The sequence below is a fragment of the Vicugna pacos genome, chromosome 13 (genome assembly GCF_048564905.1).
Source record: "Vicugna pacos chromosome 13, VicPac4, whole genome shotgun sequence".
Taxonomy (NCBI): Eukaryota; Metazoa; Chordata; class Mammalia; order Artiodactyla; family Camelidae; genus Vicugna; species Vicugna pacos.
In genome coordinates, this window is record NC_132999.1 from 22,952,768 (window position 1) to 22,966,945 (window position 14,178).

General features: G+C 41.7%; 1 protein-coding gene across 8 annotated transcripts in view; it reads left to right on the forward strand.

Moving 5' to 3' along the window:
- Positions 1–254: 254 nt before the first annotated feature.
- C13H1orf87 (chromosome 13 C1orf87 homolog) overlaps positions 255–14,178 on the forward strand; it is a 70,655-nt gene continuing 56,731 nt past the window's right edge. For 3 of the 8 annotated variants that reach the window (XM_072975776.1, XM_072975771.1, XM_072975775.1), the window contains exons 1-3: positions 255–440; positions 1,490–1,619; positions 12,504–12,720. In XM_072975776.1, coding sequence (XP_072831877.1) covers positions 1,513–1,619; positions 12,504–12,720 — 324 coding nt within the window. In that variant the 5' untranslated portion in view covers positions 255–440; positions 1,490–1,512. Of the gene's footprint in view, positions 441–1,489; positions 1,620–2,106; positions 2,152–12,503; positions 12,721–14,178 lie in introns of those variants that run through there. The other 5 variants (XM_072975773.1, XM_072975778.1, XM_072975770.1 and 2 more) reach the window with 3 other exon arrangements.

Sequence of the window (14,178 nt, forward strand, 5' to 3'; positions counted from 1 at the left end):
GTTTGAAGGGACAAGTGTGAGATTCTCAGCTGCGTGCACATCTCATAAAGGGAAAGGGCTGGACAAGCGTGTCCACACAGGTGAGAGAGGCGGGCTTCCAGAAAGACGTTCACAGATCTTTGAGGAAGTTCCAAGGCACAGATTTGAAAAACAACACCGAACTATTCTCCTGTCAGCAGCCACACCCCGGGCACCCGCGGAGGAGGGCCCTGCCTTCCGCAGGTAGATGGAGCCCCGGTCCCCGCCCAGCAACAGCCCTCTGCGTCCTTAGCGACCCAGGGCGGGGCGGGGGCGGCAGCCTCCGCCCACGAGCCGAGCCCTGTGATTGGCCCGATTCCCGGGCTCCAGTCTCCAGCCCTACCCGGTCCCCACGGGCCTTCTGGAGTCGTGTTTCCGGGGAGAAGCGCTGAGCGCGCACCGCCGCATCGGTCGCCAGCGGGGTAAGATCGCCCCTCTGTTCTCTCCAGGAAAGGGGCTCCGGGACTCCCACGCAGCTGCTAAGTAGAGGGGACCTCACAATCACAAATTCTGCTCCTTGAAGTTTCCAGATGGCTTCAAAGAAGTTGTAGGGATGGGGCTACCCTCGCAGAGCAAGTCCTATTGCTGACCACTAGCTAAGTGAAGCTGCGGGTCTTGGGAAGAACCCTGGCCCAGTTATCAGACCTGAGTACTGGAAACAGTCTGTTCTCACTCGCTGTGTGACCTTGGTCAAATAGCACCCTCTCTGGGCCTTGGTTTCCCAATCTGTAAAAGGAGATTCTGAACTAGAATGATTTCAAAAGGCCTTTCAGTCTCTGAGAAGCTCTGGAAGGGAATGGTTAGCCTGGGGCCAGGTTTCCAGAACAACATCTAAGTTTCCCTTGGCATCAGACCTGTTTACACACCCAGTGAATATCTAGCGCAGGACCTCAATTTTACATTCACTGGATTGTTGCAGAAACAGGCCAGTGAGAACAAGAAAACTCTCTCTTTCCTATGCATGGCGCGCCCTCAGGTGCACAATCTCGTTGGATTACTCCTAAGTCCCGAGAGCAGAACCGGAATTATTCTGGCATCATAAATAGGGAAACTGAGCATCAGAGCGGAATATGAGTTCTCCACATGTCCCTCTAAAGCCCTGGTTTCCTCTCTGACCTCACAAGAATCCTGTCTGGTGACTTGCAGTATAGGAAGGCAGAGGTGCGGGATGGCTCAGTGGACGAGTTCTGCAGACCTCTTAGGTGGGGTTCTCAATTCTGCTAATTACCCTTGTGTGATATTGGGTACATTACTTAGCTCATTAGGTCTGTTCCCTCTACTGTAAAACAAGAACGTTAATAATAATTAAGAGTATCTTACTCATGCTTTTGTTAGAGATATTAAGTGAGCTAATAATATGGGTAAAGCACTCGGTCTCACTATTATTATTCTTGCTGGTACTGACAAGGATGCTACAGTGGCCTAGTGGAAAATCAAGAGGAAAGAGTTTTACTTAATTTTTGCCTCCAAGGTTTTGAAGAAATTTTGAGCATTATGTCTTCAGTTCGGAAGAGTCCCTGTGGATCAGGTGTGATGCCTGAGATGGTGGTGAAAATCATCGGAAGTAAACACTTTCGATATCTCGCGGAGAAGCCAAAGATGTAAGTTTACTGTTTGAAAAATATGTTTTGCTTGGATGATAATGAAGTTTTGGAGGTTTTTTTTTTAATCTAGAAATTTACATTTAAAAAATGCCGTCCATGGAAAATTAAGTCATTAAGATGCAACAGGAGAAGTAAAATAGTGTTGATAACATCTCTGTGCATTGTTGTCCTGAATTTTTCATCTTTGTAATTCCCCATACTCCCTAGTTACTTGGGCTGAGTTTCCAAAGAGGTAGGAAATATAAGCATGGAGACATTTACAAATATTAATGGCGTATTGCTGCTTCTCCTGACCAGGCTTGTAATCTACCACTTGTAGAAATTTTGGTGGGGAGGAGGGGAGGACGGTTGTTAGTCAATTTGTTATGAATTAAAGGAGTGAGATTAATAATGAATCATAAATTGTAAGAGTTTCACTTACTTTTCTTCCTAGTCCATACTCCTCCAAGCAGGGGTTTCTCAGAGCATAATTTTATAATTATAGATTTCTTCAGATATATGCCTAGGAGGGGGATTGCTGGATCATATGGTAAGTCTATTTTTAATTTTTTAAGGAACTTCCATACTGTCCTCCATAGTGTCTGATGCATTTCTGTCTCCCCCACTTAACTGTAAATACTATGTGTACAACTGTACCCTCAGCACTGAGTGCAAAGTCTTGTACATATTGAAAGCCTAATAAATGAATGAGCATAAAATAGATGTCAAGAAAAGTAAAGATCTAGAAGGACAATGCTTAGTTGCTTTAAATCCATGTCTAAAGGCCCATGTTGCTAAAATAACATGGTGATGTTGCTGTGGAACCCTGGCGAGTAATCTGACAGCTGAAGGGCGAGTAATCTGACAGCTGAAGGACCAAAAGAGACACTAGATGACAGGAGACAAATACTCTTATTTTATACAAGGAGCTAAACGTTGGTAATAAAATCACAAAACCTGAGGCTTGTGGACAATCCCTCGCAAAATTGCAGGCCAAAGACTTAAATATATTAGATGTGAGAACACAACATAAAGGTGATGGTCACTAAGATTCAAGTTGACGGAAAACAGATCATGCTAAAACTGGTCCCATTCTCTGTATTGATGAGGTTACTGTGGTGCAAATGAGGGGAATCATAAAGAAACAATATGTGTTCAGTTCAGTGAGTCATCAGGCATGCTTTTCTCACCAAGCTTTGAAATAAGGCAGAGAATTCTGGACTGGATGATGTTAAGGTAGGCGACCTACAGACCTGGTCGTGGCTGTACAATGGATGGAAACGTTACACATTGGAAGTGGAGAGGTTGAGAGGATTTGTGTGTGACCCTGTTCTTAGTCAACATTTTTTTAATCTTTAATTGAAGGAAGACAGACAAATCACTTCAGTAAACAGGTAGGCAGGAGAATGCTGGGAAGTCTTGGCAGGAAAATGATCTAAAACCAACAAGATGAAATCAGCAGAAATGCATGCGATGTCTGTCCTTAGATAAGGGTACACGTGAATAATACATAGCATAAGTGTTTGGGTTTTACTTGTTGTGAAATAGAATACACACAGGCCTCTGGCCCCGGTTCCTGGCATGGAGCGCCTACACTCACAATTTCCTAAGACATACAAGAGTACTAGGAGTATCATCTGTTTTACTATTTGGTCTTTGACCCTGGTTCCTGACACAGAGCTCCTAAAACCCTTGGAATTTCCTGAGTGATGGGGTGTCTCTTGTTCTGATGAGGATACCCTCAGTGGACTCCTGGGTACCTTCAGGGTGGAGGCTGGTCATCTGAAAGACCAAGCCATGTTTAAGAGTTCGGAACTTTCAGCCCCAACCCTCACTCCATCCTCCCAGAGGGAAGAGAAGCTGGAGATTGTGTTAATGATTGATCATAACCATAGATGAAGCCTCCCTAAAAACCCCAAAAGTATGGGGTTCAGAGAGCATCTGTGTGTGGGGAGGGTGGTGTGTCTGGGGAAGACATGGAAGTTCCACACCGCTTCCCACGTAGTTTGCCCTCTGCGTGTCTTCCATCCAGCTGTCCCTGAGTTAGATCCGTCTGTAATATGCCAGTAAGTAAATGGCTTTCCTGAGTTCTGTGAGGCACTCTAGCAAATGAATCAAACCTGAGGAGGGAATTGTGGGAGCCCTGACTTGCAGCAGGTCAGCCAGAAACACAAGTAACAACCTGGACTTGTGACTGACATCTGAAGGCGGTGGGGGGCAGTCTTGTGTGACTGAGCCCTCAGCCGGGGGAGGGGGGCCTCTGTGCTAACTCCAGGTAGACAGTGTCAGCACTGAATTGCAATGTAGGACACCCAGCTGGTATCAGAGAGTTGCTTGGTGTGGGGAAAGCTCACACATGTTTGACGAGCGATGACAGAAGTGTGTGATGGTAGTAAAGAGCAGAGTAGAGGATGAGATGGACTGTTTCCCCATTTATACTTGTGTTTGAGCTCAGCATGAGTCAAAGGTGTCCAGACAGAGGAACTGGGGAGGCCCGGGAGTACTCTGTTTCATCCCGGATGCCATGTCTCTTAGGAGGAACCCTGGCTCACTAAAGGTGTGGGCACTAAAGGGGTGGCATTGGGGAAGATCCAGGGTGTGAAACGTGGCCTAGGGGAACATTTATAGACTCTGGAAATTGAGTTGTTCAATAAAAGAGGAATTGGGTCCATTTCAAGAAACTCTTGTGAGTAGAGATGCTTCCAGTGAATAAAGTTGGCCTCTACAGCTCCTTCCAATGCCAAAAATCAATGATCCAGCACATTTTATTCCATAGTTCCATTGCTGTTGGTATAGCATTGTTAAGCACAGGGGAAGCTGATGGCACCTTTCTATGGGAAAGGGCAGCGATATTTGTAATAATGTGCATTGGTATTTATAGCCAATAAATATAAAGCTCTGGTGTTTTTTTCCACATGACTCTCCTGGAGCCCATATTCTATCATTTTTTTTAATTCCTCAAAGACCTCCATATTAATACATTATTTTTGAGGTTCTTGAACTTTTTTAAAGTGTTAATGTTAACAAATTTATAAATGAATGCATATGGGAAATCAACATGTTTTCTACAAACATGAATTGAGTCCTGAGTGCCAAGCCCCAGGGATACAGCAGTGTACGTAAAGTTCTAGTGATGGGAGATATACAACAGACAGACACTGACCGTTCAAGCAAGGATAGTGCAATGAGGGAAAGTATCAAGTCACAAAGGGTGTTCCCAGAAGGCGTCTCAAAGCAAGTGACGTTTACCTGAGTGAAGGGGAGTCAGAATTACCCAATGAGAATTATCCATGGTTACTTAGCAGCAAGCTGGCCATGACTAGCCCAACTTTATCCCAGTGGGCATGGCTCACCAGTTTCTGACTTTCCATAAAACTACTAGTTTCTTCTTCCTTCTCCTGCCCCAGAAGAAGAGGCTGCAACTTCCCACAGAGCCCAAGTTCTCCAGATATTGGACATTTGGCTTTCTTGCAACTGCTACAAATAGCACCTAAGTTGAGCACCGGGAGCCCAAGCAGATACATTTTGTACAAGATCACCTCATAAAAAGTGCAACAGCGTCCATCCCCAGGAGCATAGCACCCAGAGGTCAGGGCAGCTGTGTAGCTGCTGATTTTCTGCCCACGAGAGTCAGTCTGTACCAAGTGACACCACAGGTGTTCGTCACCATCCTCATGCTTCTGCAGTCCTACACAGAGAGTAAACTATGCAAATAGCAGAGGGAACAGCCAGCAGAAACCGTCTTGGCGTGTTTAAGGAGGAGCAAATGGAGCCAATGTTGGCCGAGCAGAGTGAACAAGGGGAGGGAGGAAGGAAGTGAGCTCAGGGAGACCAGGGCTCAGATCACCGCCACACGGTCCAGAGTAGGAACTCTGGATTTGTTCTATGCAGAATGAGAAAACGTTGGAAAATTGAGAGCAGTGGAGGACACAATTAAATTTACACTTTCTAAAGCATGGTTCTGGCTGCTGTTTGGAGGATAAGCCAGAAGAGACATGAGTAAACAGAGAAGAACCATTTAGAGAATAATTATAGTAATCCAGGCAGGAAATGGCAGCAATAATCAATTATAGTCCTTATATAAAACCTGGATAAACTCTGTGATTTAAAAATTTGAATACTTACTCTTTTTCTTAGAAATAACTAGTCATAATGCCTTATCTTTGTTTATTGCATTTCTTGCTACATAATTTACATATTACGTTACTATCCATGAATTTAATCTCTCCTTAAAACAGGATAGTATAAGCACAAACTATTATCTTTATTTTCACAAGTTCAGAGAAATGAAGTAATATGCTAAAATCATACTCCTCTTATGCCCTTTCTGATGTGTTTTTTTGGTTAATCTCCCACAGTAGGTTTTCAATTATTATTATTATTCTAGCCACTGTGAGGAGTATGAAGACTCACGTGATACTGTCTTGGATGTATGCCTCCAGCACAAGACATAGGCATTAAACTTTCGGTAAGAGTATGTGGCATCATATGAGTGAATGTCAAAACAATCTTATAAAAAATAGGTGCCCATTGATCTTAAATATTGAGACTATGAGATTGTTACTTTGCCACTTGAAATTCTACATTGCAAAAAATATAATACATAGTAAAAGGCAAAAATAGAACACTGTTTACAACATATCTGACAGGAAAAAAAAATTCATCCTCTTAATGTGTAAAGAGCTCTTACAAATCAATAAGAAAAAGACGAGCAGCCGAGTGTCAAATATTGGCCAAAAATCAAGACAGGCCACTCACCAAAGGAAATATAAAAATGAACACTTTATATGTGTATGGTCAGGGGAGTGGGGTGGGTGGTAATCAAAGGAATTTTAAATAACAATGATATATTTTTTTTTACCAATCAACTTGAAAATGTTTTTATAATGGAAATATAAAGTGGGTTGACCAAGGTACAAAGAGTACTCATATGCTATTGGTTTCAAAGTATACTTATCAAGAGCCTTAAAAGTGCAAGTACTGTGGCATGAAGTTATCAAGAGCCTTAAAAGTGCAAGTACTGTGGCATGAAGTCTCCGTCTATGGATCAATTCTGTGGAAATGGGATGGATGTAGTGGTTTGGCTCCAAAAATTTTACACAAGAAAATACAAGTCTGGGTCCAGTAGGAAACAGATTACATAACTCAGATTAGAATGAGCCAAGGCGGGTCTGGTTACAAGAGTAAGAGAATTGCAAGATACAGTAGAAACCAGCAGCTGCGAGGTTGTTACCACAGCCCTGGGTCTGCAGAGATGGGAGGAGGCGAACAGTATTGAGGGAGCATTCTGTACTCAGGCCACCTCGAGAAAAATACTGTCTTTGCCCACCTTTGGGCAAGAGACACAAGTCACTTGAGGCACTCTTACAAGGAGAACTGACGGTCTCCTGCCAGGGCTACCCACTGGCCAGAACCAGCCAGAATCGAGGTCGTAGCTGCTGCCCAGCTGATCAGTCCACATAGGTCAGCTTCTCAGAGTGGGCAAGGAGGCAAGCAAGTAGGAGCAAAGGAAATCGTCCAGCAGAGAAGCAACATTTAAATTAGTAAAACTTTGGGCACAGTAAATGTTCCCAACCAATATAGGGCTAGTTAAATAAACTCTTGTACATCCATACAATGAAATACTATCTAGACTCTTTAAATGTTCTTGTAGAGACATAAACATTGATGTGTAAGTTTTCTACATTATATTGTCTACTGGAAAAAATTTTTTGAAGATCATAAAACTATATAATCCTAGTTTGGTTTAAGAGCAAAAGTTCCTCTGTACATACATGGAAATTTTCTATGAAAAGATAATACCTGACCCATTTAGTTTAGCCACTTACAATTTTGAGAAAGCACTGATTTATGTTTATACAGAACATTCTTCTTTTAGGACTTTGTACTTTAGGGCGATGTTAGGTTCATGACAAAACTGAAAGGAAGGTCCAGAGATTTCCCATACGCCTCCTGCCCCCACACACGCATAGTTCCCCATTATCAACACCCCCACCAGAGTGATGCGTTTGTTACAGTTGATGAACCTACCATGGCAAGTCATTATCACCCAAAGTCCATAGTTCGCCTTAAAGTTCACTCTTGGTGGTGTACATTCTGTGGGTTTTGTCAAATGTATAATAACGTGTATCCACCACTATGGTATCATACAGAGTACTTTCATTGCCCTAAAAATCCTTTTCTCTGCCCATTCATTCCTCCCCTCCTTCTCTCTAGTACACTTTGTAAATCCGTGATCTCTTCACATACCCCTGCTTTAGTGCAATCTAATTAAACAAAATCACAGAGCAGTGATTATTGCTTCTCGTTCCCATAGACAGTGTGGATACATCAAGAAGGGGTCCCAGATAGAGGAGAACTGTTTGTGCTGTGTCCTCTCAGGGTATGGGGAGAAGACCTGACTCAGAACTGCTCCTTAAAGCTCTGACATAACTGGTGAAGAGGCCAGGCAGCTGTGCAATCACCTTGCAAAACAGGGGAGGATGCACGTGCACAGGACATTAATTTCAAGCCTGTAGCTGAAACTGTTGGCTCAAAGATTTAAAAACAGTACAGTTTACACAGCTCCTGGGTATAATTCGCCTGAGGACATTGTGATGCAACAATGTTTCGGATTTTTTTCTAGAAAGTTAAGGAAAGTGATTCCAAAGAATTGTGCTTTATCAAAACGGATTTTAAATACTAATTAATCTGCTTTTTTTTTAAGTGAGTGATTTCTAGAACTTGCATTAGTAAATAAGAAGGTGGCTGGCTAGATTATATTAACGTTCTCTTTTTAGCTATTTAAATAGATTTTCCTCAGTTCCTGTGATCCATGAAACGTTGATCTTTTTCCAATTTTAGTTTTAACTATCAATTACGTTTGGGGATCCAAGGGAAAGAGCATTCCTTCTGTACCTGGGTGATGAGGAAGGTGCTGATAAAGGAGCACTTTACTTAGGACTAAAATAAAATTAGCATCTGCCACAGGCTGACTGAGAACCAGGCTCAGTGCTAAATATTTCACACATCTTTATCTTGATATGTATTATTTTTCTAATCTCACAAATGAGAAACTGAAAATCAGAGATGTGAAGTAACTTAGCAGAATTCACACAACTTATGTTTTGGGCTAGGATTCAAAAGCAGGTCTGCTGAACATATAGTCCATGTCCTTAACCACTGATTGAAATTATGTGTAAATTTTGCACAATTATGGAAAAGACCTTCCTTTTTCATTCTCTATGCTGTTGTTTCTCAGACTTTAGTGTACATAGGAATCAGCTGAGATGTTTGCTAAGAATGTACATTTCCTTCTGCTGCTTTCAGAAATTCTGATTTAATAAATTCAGAGGGATTCAAGTTTCTGTCTTATTATCCAGCACCCAGTGCTGTTATGACCCATCTCAGGTGATCTGACATTTAAACACTGTCTTTTGCTCCAAGAACAAGCCCTACACTCCATCTGGAATATTTTCCCATCTCTTATTTTCTCTTTTCAACTGCTATTTTATATGTCAATTCCTTCATGGAGTCATTTCCATCCCTCTTAAGCAGATTTGGCTTGAAAGTCCTCTATGATTCTATATTTCTTTCTTACATACTCTTTTTTTTTCAGTTATCAGGTTATATTATAATTTTCTGTTTAAATGTCTACTTCCCACACTTAACTATGACACCTTTGAAGATGACACAGTCTGAAGACAGTGAGTGGACCAGATAGATGTTCACTGCAGCCTTGACTAAGAAAGTAGTAATGCATAGCTAAAAATCAAGTGAGATAGAAGGAAATATCCATGGTGCAAATGTGTCCGATGCTGTAGAACTGCATTAAGTAGAAAAAGAAGGCTGCAGAAGAGATTGTTGGGATATCATTTCCTGCAATTTAATTTATTTGAGGAAAATGAAAACACAAATTTGAAATGTCCATTGAAAAATGAATGGATGAAGAAGATGTGGTATGTACATACACAATGGAATATTACTTAGCCATATAAAAGAAAGCAATTTTGCCATAGATGACAACATGGATGGAATGGATGGACCTGCAGGGTATTATGCTTAGTGAAATAAGTCAGACAGGAAAAGACAAATACTGTTTGTCTTCACTTATACATGAAATCTAAAGAATAAAACAAATGAACAAATATAACAAAATAGAAACAGACTCACTGATACGGTAAACAGACTGGTGGTCACCAGAGGGGAGAGGGGTTGGGGGAGAGCCAAGTGGGTGAAGGGGCTCAAGAGGTACAAACTACCATATATAAAATAGGTAACTTACAAGGATGTAATGAACGGCACAGGGAATATAGCCAACATTTTATCATAACTTTCTATGGAGTAAAATCTATAAAAATAGTGAATTACTATGCTGTACACCTGACACTAATATAACCTTGTAAAAGTTAACTATACTTCAATTAAAAAAGGAAAGGGGTGAAGAAAAGAACAGTAAATCATACCAAAGAACAATTGCTGATTGAACTGGTTGCTAATTTTGCAGCCAAAATGGCCCTCATTTGAGAACCTATTTTTATTCTATAAAGCATAGTGGAAATGCCATGAAAAATACACTTTGGTTATTTTCACTGATGTCGGAATGTGGTTCAATGCTATGAAGAAAGACATGGGAGACTTTGGAAATAACTTTGGGGATGTAATAGATCCCTCGCCCCTGGGAAGGCGCAAGGAAGCAAAGCTGAAGGATGGCCACTTGGCTGTTCTGAGATGGTCTTCAAGCCTAGGTTGGAAGGTGGACTAGGCGCTTTTATATATGTTGTTTTTTATTAACATTTAAAAGAATCAAAATCCTGTTGTTTACTGGTAGTTCGTTTACTATGGTTGTGAGACTGAGGAGGAACGTCGGGGGAGGAGCCCACGCTTCGGCGCCTCACGGGCCTGCGTCGGAGCCCCAGACCTCTCCTTGTTACCAGTTCCTCAAAGAGCAACTTACTTAACCTCTCCGACCTTTCATTTTCTCGTCTGTACAATGGCGATCATACTACCTGCTTTTCAGGATTCTTAGGATAACATAAGAGAATTTGTGTGAATTTATACGCAGTAGCTGCCCCACAGAAATAAGCCTTTAGGACCTGTTAGCTAGCATGATTGCAATGAGGAAGAAATGATTCAGACACAGGTTTGGGAGTTAAGGTATTTTAAAAATCTTTCTGAAGATTAAATATCAATAATATACGGATGGTTCCGTGGCGTTAAAAAAAAAAAGGAAGAAGAAATCCCTACACTTCATCACAACGTTAGCTTCCCCGTGGAGTTGGGTGAGATTTTCAGCTGTGCTCTCCTCCCAGTCCCGTTTTATTTATTTACTTATTTTAATTTTGCTGCTCTCTTTCTAAAAGAGAAAAGCCTGGTTGTGTTGATTGTCTGTTATTACTCCCAACTAAGAGCATGCTTTCATCTACTGAAATCAGATCCCCCTTCCTTACGCTGGCACACTCCGGGCTGTCTCCTCCAGAGGGCTGGGGGCCTGTGAGATGCCACGCAGTTGGAAACTGGCAGCACTGACTCGCTGCCAAGGCTGGCAGACCTTTAAGATGGCATCTGGTGACCTTTTCACGGAGCCCCCTGGGTCCTCCATTTGAGACTTGATGTTCTCGGCAGGGGTGTAATCCAAATCAAATGTGCGATCTGGTGAGGTGGAACTGCACGGGAGGCAGGGCCAGCGCAGGATGTGTACGTTGCTTTGGGCAGAGGGTGCTACTGGACGCCCTTGCAATGTTTCTTTCTAATCCTGGGACTCTGAGCTCTAGTAGAGGGGTGGCACTAAAAGGCCGGTTTGCAGGAAGAGCCCAGTGTGAGAGAGGGAACAATTGGACAGTTTTCTCCTCATTTATTCATCATCCAGCAATGCAGTCATCCTCCCTAATTGCCGCAGTTCCCAGATGACACCAAACACTTCACAGCGTCCTGGGGAGCAGCAGCTGAGGTTAGAAGTACATGTAGGAAACTAGCTGTGTCTTGCTTCCAAAATAGTATTGATGGCATTTTGTTTCCTTCTTTTGAAATGGCAAATTTCTGTTTTCAGTATTGCAGGTAGATAGCACAGAAGCCTAGAAGCAAGAACTGTGGGTTTGTCAACAGTACAACCACCAATGTGTGCTGCGGAATTATTTGTGCTAACAGCAGACACATGCCCACTTCTCAGCTGGGGAGTCTTTTTCATGTTCATTTTAAAGTGCTATGTGTGTATGTTGTTGTTGTTAGTTTTTCAAAAACAGCTTTTACTTTGAACAGATTTAACAGGTTATTTTTGATTTTACATCTACTCTGGCTGTTTTAACAGACAGGCACTTACATTCCACATTTCTCAGGCAATTCCATCCTGAGAAACTGCCTACAACAGGATTTTGAGGGTGATTCAAGCAGGTGATTTGTCCCCCTTGCCTTCCTCCGGAAGAGTTAACTGTCTGCTCCATGACCATTTTTGGCTTTAAATCCTGCACTTCCCATTTAATATTAAACTTAAATGGAGGACGATCTGAGAGAAAAAGAAGCTTCACAGTGAGGCAGTTGAGAAGAAACACAGAGCAAATCACCTTGACCTTCTTCCTTTTCTAATGGTAAACACTGGGAATACCTGACTGACTTGTAAGGTAGAAAGATACGCGATAACCTTTAGGGTTCCCCATTGACACTGCCATTTCTTACAGTAAGGGTCTTGGAGCAGGAAGGTAGATAATCTTTATGCGTCTGAAGAAGCTAAACCTGAGAAGAGAATGACATGGTCTCTATGATAAACGACCCTTAGATGAATAACCAGCCTTTACGTCTTCATTCCGCCATGCTGGGTCACCACTCTTCGCACCACCAGATTAACACCTTCCTTTTCTAATGTCAGTCTAGTGCATGCAGAGTCTGCTTGTGCTGTGAATAACCAAGTGTAAAACTATTTCTTCACAGCAAGGAGAATAAGAACTTGAAGGCAGAAACTCAAACAATGCTCCAGAAATCCGTGACTGGTATTGCAAGGCAGATGAGCCAAGACCCCCCAGCTCCTACTAATTCCACCAATCATCAGATCAATCCTGACGCACACGATGTGGAAGAGAGCAAGCGCTCAGAGCACAACCAGAAACTCCTAACAGGAGTACTCGGTCACAGATTTCTGGACGGCAAAGTGAGTGACCAACATCTGAGCTTTTCTTGGTAATTGGCTAGGAAAATTCAGTTAGGTTGGAAACAGACTCACACCAACACAGGTTTGTACCAATGGTAATTAATACATTTTGCATCAGATAGAATTAGAATCTTTTTTTTTTTCAACCTGAAAGTGAATTTTGAGGTCATTTTGTATATTGCATAGTTGCTGACCACCAACTGAATCAGTCAATCAATATCTGTGACTAATTCAGTGGTAGTTATACAGTGATGTGTCACCATACTTGCAGGTTTGGGGTGTCTTGGAGGGGAGGCTCTGTCTACTTCAACATTTCAGGAAGAGATCATTTATTTTCAAAATCCAATGAAATAATGTTTAGATGGCAAAAAAATATCAGCCCTAAACTACCTTGATAGAAATATATATCACTGCACTCTGTTAAGAATCAACCAAACAATCCACCAATAAACTAACTTGATAATGATGAATCAAAATGATCAGTAATTTATAATTAAAAAGCAAGAGCAACAGCAATTGAAAACTGGATTCAAATCAAGACAAACTAATGATTCATTGATAACAAAGTACCATTTCCAAAAATTGTTAAAATTGCAATTAAACAGACACATAGAGTAGGAATTCTACAGCACTGCCAAGCATGAGGTGACAGCCAGATATTTTAGCAGAGTACTGAATTACAGCCTGCAGTAAACTCTAACATAACTATTTTTAGTTTCTGATTTTAATAGCCCTTACTAAATCACAAATGCTTGCTAGTTTTCAGTCATGAGAAAATAAAATTCTATGGGTTTGTTATCTTTTTCTCATAAGAACTCGGCAGAGTATGATTTGGAGTGGTTAATAGCCCACCAGTGGACCTCCGACCATGTTCTGGAAGGTCTCTAACACTGGGGTCTTCGCTCCTCTTTTCCTCCTAAAATTTGTATTGCTCCTTCAAATTATAAATATCATATACTCATGTAGAAAGTTTGGAAAGCGGAAGGAGAATATAAGTAAGGAGAAAATAAAACTCAAAGAAACAGTGGTATATTTCTCTTTCTTCTTCCATGCATAGATGTAGAATGGGAATCATTATGTGTGTGCTCTTTGTTACCCTGGTCTATTCACGTCATATCAAGAATTATCCCCCCTGCTTGAAAAAATTCGCTCTAAACATCGTCTTCAAGGCCTCTGTGAGAGTCATACTCAGAACCAACACTTAGACAGCATTTACTATATGCCAGGCACTATTCTAAGCTCTTTACATATATGAACTAACTTACTACTCCCAAACACCCAACGAGGTAGGAACTCTTATTACTTTCAGATCATACATGAAAGAACTGAGAAACAGAGGTCAAGTGGCCGAGCAGTAGCAGAGCCTCAGGGTCTAGGTCCTCAATCCCCCAAACTGTATTCATTCTTTTATAAGGACCTAACATGGCTCATTTAACTAATCCCTAATTGATGGCATTT